General features: G+C 38.9%; 1 protein-coding gene across 1 annotated transcript in view; it reads left to right on the top strand.

The window, feature by feature from the left end:
• The first annotated feature begins 691 nt into the window (after nt 1-691).
• LRGUK (leucine rich repeats and guanylate kinase domain containing) overlaps nt 692-16,104 on the top strand; it is a 131,155-nt gene continuing 115,742 nt past the window's right edge. The window contains exons 1-4 of the mRNA XM_027842357.1: nt 692-934; nt 4,420-4,527; nt 8,066-8,147; nt 13,795-13,895. Of these exons, the coding sequence (XP_027698158.1) occupies nt 704-934; nt 4,420-4,527; nt 8,066-8,147; nt 13,795-13,895 (522 nt within the window). The 5' untranslated portion in view covers nt 692-703. The remainder of the gene's footprint in view (nt 935-4,419; nt 4,528-8,065; nt 8,148-13,794; nt 13,896-16,104) is intronic.

A 16,104-nucleotide genomic window follows, 5' to 3' on the forward strand; every position in this document is an offset into this window, starting at 1 on the left:
GGAAAGTTAGTGGGAGGAGAAAAACAGAGAGAAAACAAAAACAGAGATAGAAAAGACACAGAATGGTGGAAAGAAATGATAGTAACTTAAATTTTATGTCACTTTAAGGTGTACAAAGTACTCTCCTCAAAACACCTCTGTGAGATTGGTAGTGTGAGTATCATTACTTCCATTTGAAAGACCAGGAAACAGGTTCAGACAGGTTAAGGGATTTGCCTAGAATCTCACTGGCTGTAAGTATGGGAGCCAGGTTTTGAGACTTACATCCAGAACCCTCGATTCTAAAATTAGTGTTCTTTTCACTGCACTATAGAGTTAAGGAGCTAAGGAAGTGGACAGAGAGACAGACAAACAGAAAAAGACAAAGACACAGAAATTAGAACACCATGATAGAAACTAAGAGAAAGATGAAGAAACTAAGAAACAAAGACACAAGCACTGATACAAAACAGAGAGAAAGATCTAATGAGACAGAGAAAGAAGCAAAAAATGATGGAAAGACAGGGAAAGGGGAGGATGGGAGAAGAGCTGATCGAGGAAACTGAAACTACAACCCCCACAATCCCTTGCGGCTTTCCCCGCTCACTGCGGTCTCCAAGGCAACCGGTACCAAACAAGATGGCCGCCTCCGGGACTGTATCCCGGTGACACGTTTCTCCATCTCTGGGGCTCCCTTGGGGTGTCTTTCTCGCCAGCCGGAGTCATGTCGTCCCCCGAGCTGAGATATAATCGCTCTTCGATGACTAACACGTTCCCTTTGGGGCAGAAGCTGCCAAGCGGCTTCTCCAGTGTCTCCTTCTTCCTCCAGCAGCTCTTCCACAATGATCCTTCGCTGGGTTTAGGCTTCGACGAAGACGAGGAAGCCGAGGAGGAGGACAACGTGGAGGCTGAGGAGGAATCCTCCGAGTCTGAAGAGGAGATGCCCGTGGTGGAGGTGAGCGTTCCTCCTCCGCGGCCCTCCCGGGCCGCGCCCCCGGAGCAGGAGCCCAGCCAGATGGGGCTCTTCGCTTCCCCCCTTCCCCGTGCCCTCTCCTTGTACGGATGCGCCCCCTGTCCCCCGCTCGCCTCCCCGGGGCCAGATGCGCCCCTCTGCTTCCCCCACCCCCCCATGCCCTCTAAGTGGACAGGCGCGCCCCGCCCCCCATCCCCTCTCGCCCTCCCTGTGGCCAGATGTTCTCCTCTAGTTCCCCCTCCACTCTGTGGCCAGATGTGCCCTCTGGTCCCCCCCACACACGTGTCCTCTCCGTGGCCACAAGCACCGCTCCCCAATGTCACCCCCCAGATGTCCCCTTCATGACCAAATGCACTCCTGGCTCCCCCTCCCACGTGCCCACTCTACGGCCAGATATGCCCAATCCTCCCCACATAGCTCCTCTGGGGCCAGATGCACTTCCCCCCTGTGCCCCCCACCACCACCATGGCCCCTTCAAATCCAAATGCGTCCCCTCTCCTACCCACGTATCTCCCTCCCCACCCAGGTCAAAAACGTCTTACTGGTCCCCCCTGCCTCTTTAGAGCCTGATGTTCCCCCCTCCACTCTCCCCAGGTGATCTCCTTGGCCAGATATGCCCCTCTGGTGCTCTCTTCCCACTCCATCCCACCTTGGCCAGATGCGCCTCTCTGCTCCACCACTACTCCCAGCTCCCCTTCCCACAGTGCAGCCCCCTAGGGATCCTGGGCCTTAGGCCTCCTCTTCTGACTTAGATGGGCACTTCTGTGACACCTTCCCAGTCAACACCAAGGCACTCTATGTTTCTCAATTCTCCTTGCTCTTTACCACTATTTCCTCCTGCCTTATTTCTTTCACTTAGGCCAGCCAGACCAAAAACTGGAATATATTTTGTCTTTGACATCCCTACTTCTCTACCCTTGCCCTCCGCTTTGAATTCCACCTGAACTCTTAGTGGTTTGCGGGGTTCCTTTTCTTCCTCTGTTACATGTTAAAAACAAAACAAAACAAAAACTCCTTGCTTTCTGGAAAAGTAGGGAACAGGGCCATTTATATTAGAGTGTAAATGGCTGATAAGGCTTCACTCTTATATTTTAACTTTCAGCAAAGGAATTTTCATGTATCTTGCTTGCTCCATGGATAAGGTGTTTCTGTGAGTCCAAAGGGTCCTTAAGGGAATCACATTGCTGTTTACTGTAAGGCTACTACAAGATGAGTCCTACTTTTAACATTCTTTCAAATCCTCTCCCTTTTAACCACCACCCATTCCCATGTGGCTCTATTTCTCTTGCTAACTCTCAATCCCTTTTAAAATTGTCCTCTTGTCCTTAGCTTTCTATCACAAAACTTTCACAAGATCTCAGAGGTCATATCTGAACAGGTGTTTCCCTACAACATTCCCAACCAGTGGTTCTCCAGCCTACTCCAGAAGAATCCCAGTGGTACCCCATTGCTTCATTTCCTTCTCTTCAGTTTTCCCTCTCTGTACCCCTTTATCTTTAACAGATGCATTGTTTCTCCTCTATCACAAACCCCCAAGAAATCTTATTCCCTTAATCCTGTCCCTACTCTCATGAAACTTTTTGTTGCCTTCTGCTGCATTATTTTGTTTTTCTATTTCTTTCTCCATTCTTACTACTAACATTCCTGCTTTCATTATCCCCTTTTGCCATCACCCCATTTTACTCCAATAACCTAAACTTTAGTCCCCCCCTTTACTGTATTTCAGCTAATTTGCACAGTTCCCTTTTGCATTTATTCAAGGATGGCCCCCACCACACACGCACATGCACTTTTTCTGTCCTCCTTTCTATCTGCCACTGTATTTGAAGTCAGTACTGTAGATTAGTAACTTTTTTCCACCCTCTCTTTTTCTTTGTGATTCTCACTGTTCTTAAATGTGATATCTACAAAACTGCCACATTGTTTTGCACGTTTAAGATGTTTGTGTGGTTTCCATCAGGGTCCACCCCAAAGGAATTCACAAATGAATCACCAGTTTACTTTATTATTCTTCTAATTAACATCTGCTTTTCCTCTATGGGGTTCATTAGAATCATTGTTAATCTGTCTTCTGTATGCTATTAACAAACAGAAGAAAGAGTTTGACTTTCACTTGATATTCATTTTTGAATGATTTGGTTTGTGTGTAGAGATTTCTTTGCTATCCTGATTCCGGTATAAATCTGATCAAGTTATAAATATTCTGTAATTTTAAATTTTATTTTTATGTTATTTCAAAGCTGAAGAAGGAATATATTTACATTTCTGAATAAAAAAATTAAAAGAGAAGCCCTTGGGCTTTTGGGTCAATTACCCCCCCCCAAACTTTAACCTCATTATTAAGAGTAATGGGATGATGAAGGTGATAATGATCATGTAATAATTTCATTCCTCAGGGTCTAGAAAGTATTAGAAGACTTTAGGAGTTTTAAAGTTAAGCATTTTCCTTTTAACAAACATGGCACTTAACCCTCAGTGCCTACCACAGGCACTCTCCATTCAGCAGAAACTTAAAGTTTTGCTAAATTGAATTGAATTTGATATTGTGTTGGGTCAATTTATTTCTACTATCTCTCTTCCCCAATCTTTGCTTTCTCGTCCACTAATTGACTCAAAAACATAAAAAATACAGATTGTAGATGCCATAGGTTAAGTGGTATGGGTGGGGAAGAATAAAAGCATGAAAATTTTTGGTCCTCTTATAAGATTGTTGGGAGGCTTTGTGGAAAAGGTAAATCTTGCTGTAGCATAAGCCTAAATGTTACTCCAGTACTGGAGCAGATAACTTGGTCAGCAGGAGTTTAGTAGGTTAAGTGGAAAAGATCAAGATTTTTCTAGGTTGAAGTCAATAACCTAGAGATGGGTAGTGGTTTTGGTCCTGGTAAATTGTAGGGGACATATTTATATTGCGCTGGCACACAATATAAGATTCTGACATCTTACTAGATACTGCATTGCTACAGGACAGGCTTAACTGCAATCTCCAGGAGCAGCGATTAGGTAATAGTTGGCATATGCTGGTCCATGACACTTTGGGGCCACTGTACTATCTTTTAATTGAAGCATGTCCCAATCTAATAATTTTTTTGGAAATGGGTGCAATACATTTGATTCTAGAGGAAGAAGCCAGTGAAATACATACTTTAGAACCTGTTTTCTTCAGCACGAACATCAGAGACGTGTGTTCTTATTTAGATGTAACTATGCATTCACGTTTGAAGCCAGTCACTATCTGCAAATTCTATGGTAGTCAAGATAGTCATTTCATTAGTCTACATGAACTGCACACTGTATTTACGTGCCTTCAAGTAAGAAGAAACGACAAAATTTTCTTGTGGGCTGGTACAGTTTTGGTACTTACTATGGGGCATGTAACATAGGCGCTAGGCATATCTAGGAGAGTGCTATTTCCTTTCATAATACATGTTTATCTTTCAGGCTTCCTTGTTTATTTACTTATTTTTCAGAATGAGTTTGATGGAGTCCTCAGAGAAGAAGCAGTGGCCGAAGCACTCTGTAAATTGGGCCGCTCAGGTCCTGGAACTGAGCAAGTCTACCTCAACCTATCATTACCAGTGAGTAGAACAGTGCCAGTGATTGTCGGTGTGTATACACCCAGTATACTAAACCTATTAGTTTCTTAAGTTTTCTCTGATGTTCATTAATTTGGGGATGACTAGAAACCACACCAAGGTCCAAACCGTTTCTTTTGGGTGGAAATCGATGTTTAACAGCTACTCAAAGCCAGATTTTGGAGACTCTCTACCATGTTTGGTTATCAAGCCCCCGAGTTCCTTTATTATTATTGCTCTCACGTTTATGTCTTTTCGTGATAAGTATTAATGCAAGCCCAATCCCTCTGGAGCACCCTTTTCTCAGGGCTGCAAACTGAGAGAAACTTCAGCTGATACAATTCAGTTAGGTTAGGCAGACGATCTGATATCATATCACTTGCTTCCCAAATTGGAACCTGGTGATGGTATAGCAACATGGGTATGACTTTCACCAACAGTAATAGGCCAACAGAAGTGTGACATAATTACAACTCAAAAATACAATGATTCTATGTCCAAAATTTCTCTCTGAATCCAAATTAAAATAAATATTTTGTATCCAGTTGGTTTATTTCTATGTGTGTCAAGGTAATCTACCTTTCCAGAGAAAATGCTGCAAAAATACAGGTTTGTAAAGATTTTTTTGTTATTTAGAAATTTTTAGCTTCTGAATATCATTCATATTTAAAATTAATAACAGAATTTGATCTAATATAAAATGATAAATGAAAAATAATCAGAATACTTCAAGCTTTAGTTTCATTTCAAATTAAGTTAATATCCTGGAAAAAAATATTTTAACTTTTTCTTTCAGAATGTCATAAAATGTTAAAAAACAAAACAAAACACCACTTTAAAATAGAATCAGTATGGCTTAGTGGAAAAAGCATTGAATTTAGCGAGCAATTTGAGTTCAAATCCCAGTTTTGGCTGGGTATGGTGGAACATACCCGTGATCCCTATTTACTGGGTAGGCTAAGGCTGTTAGTTTGCTTGAGTTCAGGAGTTTCAAGCCGTAGTGAGGCTAAAGTGGATTAAAAGTCTGGTACCAATAAGATAGACCCCTGGAACCAGGAGGCCACCAGATGGTGTAAGAAGGGACTAACCAGGCCAAGTTGGAAAAAATAGGAACAAGTGGAAGCTTTATGCTGATCCGTACTGGTATTGGTGACTGTATTTCCAGGCTGGGCAAGATAGGGCTACCCAGCCTCACAAAAAAAAAAAAAAAAAAAAAAAAAAAAAGCCCAGTTCTGCCTCTCTGGCTGTCTCAAGACTTCTCTGGGTTCTGGGTCTTAGTTTACTAATCTGTAAAATAAAGTTGAAGCGTATGACTTCTAAGGTTTCTTATAGTTATAAATCCCAGGATACTTTATTTTCTGAACAATGTATGTGCACTATGATTCTCTTACACAGTGGAGTTCATTATAAGGTTATTCCATCTTAGACCTTATTTTAGGAGACTTAGTGCAACATTAAAAGGCAGATTCACCTATAAGTCAATCTCATGGCCTGTCCTTTGATGACAGCATCATACCAAGGCTTGCGTGTATTATAATTATTACTTTAAAAAAATTTTTAAATGAAACGATCAACATGTATTGATCCTGCTATGTGCACATAGCACTAGATATAGGTATGGGGATAAGAATTTTAGAAGCTATTATATTCTCATTCAAACCCCTTTCAATCAATATTCTACTTCTCTCTATCTTAAATTAGTCTGTAAAAAACAACAATCCTTTCTATCTTATTTTAGCTAGATAAAACTTATTTTGCCACTAAATTTCTTTCATATTGGGGACTATAGGACTAATTTTGTCTTAGTATTTTCTCTTTTCCATGTTTGACTTCTTTAATGGATCTCATTTTCAGCTGTTCTATCCCCTTTTAATAAACATTCTTTTTTTAAAAAAATAAACTTTTATTGATGTATTTTTATATCAGCAAAATTTCCTCCTCCCCCAGAAGACCATCCCATATAAAAATAATGTTTTTCAAGGAAAAGAAGAGACAAAATGATCAAAATTGACCAACACATCACAAAAGTCTGATAATATTAATTAATCAGTCAACATTTGCCTACTCTGTGCTAGGCACTGTGCTAAGTGCTGGGGATACAAAAAAAAAGGCAAAAGACAGTCCTTGCCCTCAGACAACTTACAATATGTGCAATGTACTATACTCATGGACCTCCCACCTCTGCATGGCAGTGGGGGGGTGGGGATGGGAGAGGTGCCTTCTCAGCATTCTTTTATTTATATTTGATCATTCTGGTTAATGCCTCCTAGCTAGTTTTATTTCTCTGGCCATATCTGCCATTATATCAAGGACCCCAGATTCCCTTGTCTTTTCTAAGTAGTCCTCTCTCATACCTCTTGGAAGTACAAAAGGTATCAGTCATAGGTTCTGAGAACTGGAAGACAGCTTAAAGCTTCAGTGCTCTTCTTTTATAAATGAGGAAGCTAAGGCCCAGTGAGATTAAATGATTTACCCAACATCACACAATGAGTTTGTGGCAGAGTGAAAAGCCAGTTCTCTAGCCTGGGTCAGGGCTCTTTCTTCTACACTGTAGTATTAGAATTAGATAGAATTAGAAGCTCATAGAATTATTGGATCAAATGAAACAGTACATGTGAAAGTGCTTTAAAAGTAACACTGTATAAATATCATGCAGTGTTACTAGTTGCATGTTGGTTAGGCATAAAATCAATCAACAAATAATTCACATGCACCTACTATGTGCCAGGCAATGTGCTAGGTACTAGGGATATTAGTAATAAGAATGAAACTATCCTTACCCCTACTGACCTTAGATTCTAATGGGGAAATTCAGCAAACACATTAAAAAACATATGTAGCATAAGCATAAAGATAATACATACGGATACAATAAAGCAGTTAAATACCAAAAAATTTAGGAAGGCAATAGTATTTGCAGGGAGTGGGGTCAGGAAAGCCTTTCCTGCAGAAAGAAGATGGTGCCTAAGTTGCATCTTGAAGGAAAGAGAAGGGCCTCTGAGGTCAGGAGTGAATGCATTCCAGGCATGTCAGACAGCCAGTGAAGTCCTGATACAGGAGGTGGGGTTTCATGTGCAGAGCCAATGAAAGCTAGATTGGGGTAGAGTTGTGTAGGACTTGTGTTTTATCATTTTCATTACTCTAATTTCTGGCTTATTATGTATTATTATTCTAGCTTATTTCTTACATTTGTTTTATGCTAAGAAGTTGCCTAATATGCAATTGCTTTAGCTGTCTTCACTAGAAACAAATGACTTCTTTGGCCGCAACTCTTCACCATTTTTATTCTAATTTAGTTAGCAATCATTTTCTTCACATTTATTGTAAATTTTTTATTTGAATGTTGCTTTTCTTCTTTTGAGGGTCTCATTGGTAGCATCTTAAATACACATTTTATTTCTTGTTAGAGTTTGGTGTCTAACTTTCAACATCCACCTGAAGGGTATACCCGATTGATTTATGCCATCTCTTGTTCCCTTGTATTCTAAGGAGACTGCCATACTAAAATGATATTAAAGTCTTTTTTACTTTTTCCCCTCAGAACTCTGACTTAATAGATGTTTCCATTCTTTGTGGATATTCTCACCTAGAGAACTTGGAACTGTCACACAATAAAATTAATGGTATGTAACAATTATTCTAGTAAATTCCTGCCTAGACCACTGAGCTATAGAGAATTAAAATGGTTTGATGTAATATGTAGTTAATACCATAAAAAATCATTTTAGTAATGGCATGAATCAGTTACCATATGGTTTCTCTGCCCTCAAACCAAAAGAAAAAGGCACAAATCTACAAAAAGGATAATGCCATGGTATATTTGTGATATTGTAGAATTATATTTACTCAGTTATCAGAGATTCAGGTGAAATTTTTGAAGCATTATCTCCTTTTATGAAGTTGATTATGCCCTAGGGTTTAAGCATTTTGTTTTCCTTTCCTACTTTTTTCTAATCTTCAATGAAGATTATACATTCCTTTTATGTTTCCTTTATCCTTAGTGGGTCTCTGTCTTAATTTGTTCTTTCATATCTCCATCTTCTTCCTGGATGACTGTATCTAATCTTATTATTGGAACACTAGAAACTCAATTTTTTTGTGTATGTGTAAATTACTCCCTTCCCTGTTCATTGTTATTTTTTCAACTCCATCTTGAACTTTTCTTTTTTTCCTTTTCTGTCTTTCATGTATGTATGTATATTGTGTACACTTAGCACATTGTGCTACCCTTTCCATTTTATTAAAGTAATCTTTAAGTGCTTCTTCTTCCTCCTCCTCCTCCTCCTCCTTCTCCACCCCTACACCTAAGCCCTTTCTTTTTGATCTTGGTCACTAATTCTACTATCCAGTACATTCTATGTGTTTCTTGTCTTCTTTAAGAGATAAAGCATTGCTGTTGTTTTTTCTTTCTAATATTTGTATGGCTTGGGCTAGGTAGCTTCTGAAATCCCCCTTCCAACTCTCAAATTCTGTGATTCTATGCTCCATCAATACATATCATTGATGACTACTCTCTTCATGAGTTGCTGTTACTAGAAATATCATCATACCACCAACCTGGCAAGGAGCCTCGAAGATGTTAGCGAGGCTTGTCTTTGGATGAAAGATGTACATTCCTCCCCTGGGCCATACCTGACACCTCTCTAGCTTTGTGGGATCTTTAGAGATGGTACTCTGATGATATAAACTTCAAGGACTCCTATAAGGCATTGGTGTAGGACTTCAACAGAGGCCTTTCTCCCCAGTAGCACTAACGTGGATATTATTCATTCTTGTCTAGACCTTTGATTTCATTGGGGTGGGATACTCTTGGAATAGAACTCAGTTCACTGATACAAATCAGCAGCTCTCTAGTGATAAATAATTTTAGAATGTTGACTAGGGCACAAAGGTTAAATGACTATGCATGCTCACATTGTCTGAGGTAGGACCTAAATGCTGGTCTTCTTGACTATGGGGCTGTGTTTATCTGCTAATAGATGCCTCTCACCTTTTTGTCATGAGGAGCAACAACCTAGTTCCTTCACTATTTCTTACTTTGATGATGGAAAATTTGCATCTTTCTCTTTTTTGGCTTATTTGTTTTCTCAGGCTCTTTTCCTGACTTCTATTGTTTTCCCATGAATAAAACAAGCTCTTTCTTTTCATTGGTTAAGAATCTCTTTGGGGCAGTTAGGTGGTGCAATAGATAGAGCTCTGGCCTTGGAGTCAGACCTGAGTTCAAATCCAGCCTCAGACACTTGACATTTACTAGCTGTGTGACCCTGGGCAAGTCACTTAACCCTGATACCTCGCCAAAAAAAAAAATAATAATCTCTCTGACTTCTTTTGGATTTTTCCTTAAGGTTTACTTTTATTTGGGGGGGGAGAACATTTTAATGAGAACATATTATAGATGACCTCACATTTGTATATTTTGTTCCACAATAACTTGTGAAGGAACAAACAGATTTTAACCAAATTTGGCACATAGTCAACTGCACTCTAAAGACCATAGGACCTTTCTATCTGACTTGCAATTGAAAATCTCCATATGTGTTGTCTCCCTCATTAGAATGTTGACAGCATCGACTTCCTCATTGTTCTACTGTATCCACAATGCCTAAGCACAGAACCTTGCTCATTGTAAGCAATTAATAAATGCTACATTTGTTCACTCATTTATTCATTCATATTAGTAAGGAGTAGCAAGGTATAATTTTATGGTTCAGTCTACCATTTTGAAACAAAATAATAGCCAATATAAGTCTTCTGATGGGCATATCTTGTGTTCTTTAAAAAGCATCTGAAGAGATTTTAATGACATATGCTCTATTATTATAATATCAGGAAATACCTTGAAATTGGTGCTTCATTTTTTAACTTGGAAACAAAATAATAATAAATGTTTTCAAGCAGCGACAGCTTCTGAATTTTTTTTTAACGGGTCAATGGAATTTGGTATGCACATAGAGGTGAGAAATGTTTGTGCAGTCAGTGAAGTAATAGGATCATAGATTTAGAACTAGAAGGAAACTTAGACAGTATGTAGCACAATCTTTTCAGTTTATAGATGGAGAAACAGTACTGTAGAGGTTTGCTAACTTGCCCAGGTTCACAGAACCACTAGAAATTTTTTTCCTTTACCAAATTTTGTACATCAGAATTGGTTTATCTTTTTTGATCTGGGAACCATTAAGATTCACAGAACTTAGAGCATATAACAATATAGTAATCACTGAAATGAAGACACTTGAATTTTTGCAGTTTATAAAACTAAGACTCAGAGAGATCCAGTGATGTGTCCATGGTTACACAGCCATAAAATAGGAGAGCTGGGCGCAGAGACCAGATCTCCTTTTTTTTTTAATCATATTTTTAATGGTTATTTTTATCAATTTTTTTTTGTTTTCAACATTTACTTCCACAAGATTTTGAGTTCCAAATTTTTGCCCCATCTCTCCCCTCCCCCCACCCCAAGATGGCATGCATTCTAAATACCCCTTCCCCTAGTCTGCCTTCCCTTGTATCTCTATCCCCCTTCTCTTATCCCCTTCCCCTTCAATTTTCCTGTAGGGCAGGATGGAATTCTGTACCCCATTTCCCAGTTGCATGGGAAAACATTTCTTTAAAACATATGTTTTTAAAACTTTGGGTTCCAAATTTTCTCCCTTCCTCCCTCCCCACCCACCCTCATTGATAAGGCAAGCAACTAAATATAGGTTATATATGTGCAGTTATGCAAAACACTTCCATAGTAGACATGCTATGAAAAACTATTTCCCTTAATCCTATCCTGCCCCCCCATTTATTCTATTCTTTCTTTTGACCCTGTCCTTCCTCAGAAGTATTTGCTTCTGATTTTTCCCTTTCCCAATCTGCCCTCCTCTCTATCATCCCCCTATTCTCTTGTCCCTTTCCCCCCTATTTTCCTGTAGGTTAAGACAGATTTCCACACCCAATTGAGTGTGTATGTTATTCCCTCCTTAAGTCAAATCCTATGAGACTTTATGAGAAATCAAGACACTGTAAAACAAATCCAAAAGAATGAAAAATTAGAAAACAATGTGAAATATCTCATTGGAAAAACAACTGACCTGGAAAATAGATCCAGGAGAGAGAATTTAAAAATTATTGGACTATCTGAAAGCCATGAGGCTTTGGATGTAGGAGCTTTGGCTTTGTTGTCTTCTTCTGGTTGTATGTTTTGATCTTCTTTGTCACCAAAGTAAAATAATATAGTCTGACTCTTTTTGTGCTGCTTACTCATGATCCCGGCCAATTATTTGAGTTCTTAACTCTTTGTTAAGGTAAAAGTCTGCTTCTAACGTGAAGAGTGTACTGTCCCAAGCTTCAGGGATTTGTATAGCTGTTTTCAGAGGTAATTCTAGGGACCTGTAAATTTTCAGTTTTTCCAAGGGAGTATGATAAGGGGCTTGGTGTTTCCTCTCCACTGCCACAATAAGCTCCACCACACCAGTGCTCTTTGCCCCAGGACCGCCCCTCAGAACTGTGACCCAGATCCAAGCATGGGCACAGCAAGAGATTCCTGCCTCAGCACTGACAAAGAGATCCCTGCAATCCCCTCTGATCAGCCACTCAATGCCCCCTCAAGTCTGTGGGCCTGAAGCTCAGGAAAAAGCCATGGCCCCGGGCTGTGCTCGAGACTTGCGGCTGAAACCTAGCTCCTCTCCCACCGCAGTCACAGACTTTTCCCACTGACCTTCTAAGTTGTCTTTAGCGTTCAGGGGTTGAGAAGTCTGGAAACTGCCATGGCTGCCCATGATTCAGCCCTGTGAGGCCTGCTCCAGGGTCACTGCGGCCTACGCACCCACACCAAACTGCGTTCCTCTCCCCGCCCAGCGCGATATACCTTTCTGATCAACCATCCAGGCTGTCTTTGGCTGGATATTTGTTTCACTCCGTCTTTTTGTGGGTTCTGCTGCTTTCGAATTTGTTTAGAGCCATTTTTTTAGGTATTTGGAGGGTTTTGGGAGAGAGCTCAAGGCAGTCACTGCTTTCCCTCTGCCATCTTGGCTCCGCCCCCCTCTTTAAATCATATTTTACTGAAAACATTGAGGCCATTTGCCAAGAGTTTCTTCTTCTCCTTTCTTCCTCATCTCATATCACTCTCTTGTCTTCTGCTACTCTCTCCTTTTTCATCCCTATCTCACATAATGAAGTAACCTTTCTCCTTGCCAAGGCATTAATAATGATGACAATAATAACAGTAATGATAATGATGAGGAGAGAGTAGGAGGAAGAAGAGGAGGAGGTACTTGGGTCTCTGTTGCTCTGTTGCTTTGTAAAACAGGGGCCTTGAATTTGGTGATCTCCCAGGTTTCTTTTTTAAGTTCTAAATCCTATGATAAATAATAGTAAGAGCTTGTAGACTGACTGATCATGAACCCATGTGAGGAAATTGGAGCATATAACCATGCCTGGTTGAGCCAGGATTAGACTACACATCATTGGACTCCCACTGTTGTTGTTTTTTCCACTATATCATTTGCCAGTGATGTTGAATCAATTTAAATTTTGTGTTATATATGAAGATGAGAATGTTCTCATGAGCAAATTTTATACTTTATTTTTAAAGTCATATATGACTCTAGTGGATAAAATATAGTCTTTCTCCCTTTGGAATTAAGGTACAAAATGTTGGCTTATGAGCAAATATAAAGGTTAGGTGAATATTTTAACAAAATAGAAACTGAAGTAAAATTATAGAATTTATTGAAGTGAACTTGTAAAATTCATATGATTTAGGGCTTGGTGATTAATTTTCAGGTATTTATAAACAAAATTTACTTAAAATGCAGAGGTTACATTAATTTCTATTCTTTCTATAGTCACCTAACTCAATTGTTTAAAGTTTGGTTATTTGGTAAAATAGCCAGGAATGTTGCTTCACATCCATCTTCCTCCTGCTGCTCTGTACAAGTGGTAAATCACTCCTTGTTAACACGTCTGTGCATTATTGAACTGGTTTAAGGAAGAAGGTGAAACCTAAAACAATCCATTTGCTATTTTTAGTTGTTCTGGTCAATGGGTAGATGGAGGAGAAGGTTGAGAGTATTGGCTTGTGTGAAATATTTACATTTTTAAACATATATTTGAATTATTTGTGTTTTGGGGGGCAGAGCATCATTAGCAAAAGTCTGGCTGCTTGCAATTAAATTATTTTTTGAAAATGTTTTCGTTGTAATGTATATTGTTGTTAATTGCTTTTGCCTAATTTTGCTTATTTCATTGGTTTAGCTTATTCTGTGTTCTCTCTCCCCTTCTTAGATCTGAGCTGTGTTAGTCACATGCCTTATCTCATAGAACTCAATGCTTCTCACAATGAGTTGACTACTTTCTTCGGTTTCAAGCCACCTAAGAATCTCAAGGTAGTATTTATAACTGTGCTAAGCAAATGTATTAAATGCCCTAGTAGACTTATATACCAAAGTTAACAGGTAAAACAATGCTGAAGAGACATGAGAAATTTACTTTGAGAGATTCAGATTTTAGTGGAGAGGAAATGAAAGTTTTTGGAGCAACTGATCATGTTCAGCCTTTACATATTTATAAGGGTGAGTCAAGGTGGATAATACAGCCATTAGCCTTTGAAGTAAGAGGAGAAAGTGGGATATTATGTATTTCATTTAGTTTGAAGAAATAAAGATATAGGCTAGCCTGCCAATTGGTAGTTTTTTTAGAAAAGTCTGCTAAAAAGGATGACTTAAGGCACTCCTGAAAAAAAAAAGTTCATCCTTTCTCTGAAATTCAATAATTATTATTACATATTTTTAAATCAGAACAGAAACAATTGTATATCAGCATTGAATTCTGGAAAACCTATTTAGCATAGAAATTTTCCTCATAGTTCCAAACTTGCCCTCTTTATGTAACTCAAGTTTTAAAATTAGTATTGACTTACTTTTACATAAATTTTCATATAAATTTATGTAAACAAATGGGATAATATATGCAAAGTAATGTATATACCATAAAGCATTATATAGATGTTAGCTATTATTATTACAGAAAAATTTCAAATCTGTGTCTAAATGTACTTTTGCATCCCTAAAGCAAAGAACGTACTAGGCGTCTTATAAAATAACTTGATATACTGGAGATTGTATGATTAGCATTCTGTCACATGACTCCATTTCTTAATGAAAAAATGCTTCTGTGCTTTTAAACTTTGTATGGCTAATCATTTATGTGAATTCATATTTGTGTGAAATGGATATAAATTCTATTTCCTGAGGTTACATTTTATTTGTAAAACAAATTAAATCTAAGTTTTAGATCTAAAGTTCTTTAATAAGACTTGCAGAAACATGGAAATCTATTTCAAATTCATTCTGCCACAGCATTCATTCATTTATATTACAGTGTCGTGGCAGAATAGCACTCTTATCGATTTCCTCCTTCTTGCTTGGTAATCACTCCATTATTATCAGTCTTGTTATTTTTTCTTTATTTTTTTTGTAAGAGGAGTGCATCATATTGTTGTTCTCCTATAGCCATAAGCCACCTTATGTTCCTCTACGGAACCATTGGGCCCTCTGGGGAGGCCACTCAGGAGTCACACTGACTAGGCAGTTTGTAGTCTCCATTGTTGACACCATTGCCAGGTCTCCCAGACCCCGGCAGAGCTTTTTTCATCCTGAAATATGTCCTTCACCCCTTGGGAAGCCTCCTTAGAATCACATACTCCTGGAGGTACACATCCTAATGTCTTCTTCTCAAACATTCAGTTCTTCTCCTGGCACCTTGAAGTCCTCAAATCTTAGGGAAATTAGCAAGATTGCAAACATGGGACCCTACAGAGGTCCCCCTGCCCCCAAGAGTGGCTAGGCCGTTATCCATATGGTCCTTAATCACCCTGCTGTTCCCCTGATTCCACCTGCCTGGTATGCCCTCCTTTCTTCATATTTAACTTTCTCAACTACATGTTTCTTGAGATTACAAACTGTATCTTACACTTCTTTGTACCCCCGAAAGTGCCTAGCATGGTGTCTTGCATGTACCTAGTAGGTACTCTGTAAATACTTGTTGATTTGTATTTGATGGATTACTTTCTTCTGGCACTAGGCTTTATAAGGATTGCAGCTAGGCTACAATGCATATCAGTGTGCTTTACTATTACCCCTGAAAATCTCTGTGCCAAATATACTTGAGGATATAAACTTAACCATGGTCTTTGACTACCATACATTTAATACACGTGCTGAATAGACACATGGACATAGAGGATAAAAGAATCAAGGATAGAAATTAAGGAGAAATGAAGTCTCTGAGCATTAGGTAGTGTCTTCTAGTCAATCATTTGCCATTTAGTTGAGAATGAATACATAGTCTAGAAAAGACTTTTCTTGAAATAGTTTTGAGAAAGGTCATAAAGTGAAAGGGATGTAACTTAAGGAATTGATAAAGCCAGATTCTTCTCATCTTTAATACATGGACAAGTTAATTGAGACAGAGATAGAAAGGGGCAGAGACGAAGAAAATCAAGATATTCATATACATTAAAAGGATTGACATCCAGAGAAAATGAGATAAATGATGCTAAGTAGGGACAGAATGAAGGAGTTTCCTGAAGGATGA

Source organism: Vombatus ursinus, unplaced genomic scaffold (assembly GCF_900497805.2).
Source record: "Vombatus ursinus unplaced genomic scaffold, bare-nosed wombat genome assembly UNPS02014870.1, whole genome shotgun sequence".
Taxonomy (NCBI): Eukaryota; Metazoa; Chordata; class Mammalia; order Diprotodontia; family Vombatidae; genus Vombatus; species Vombatus ursinus.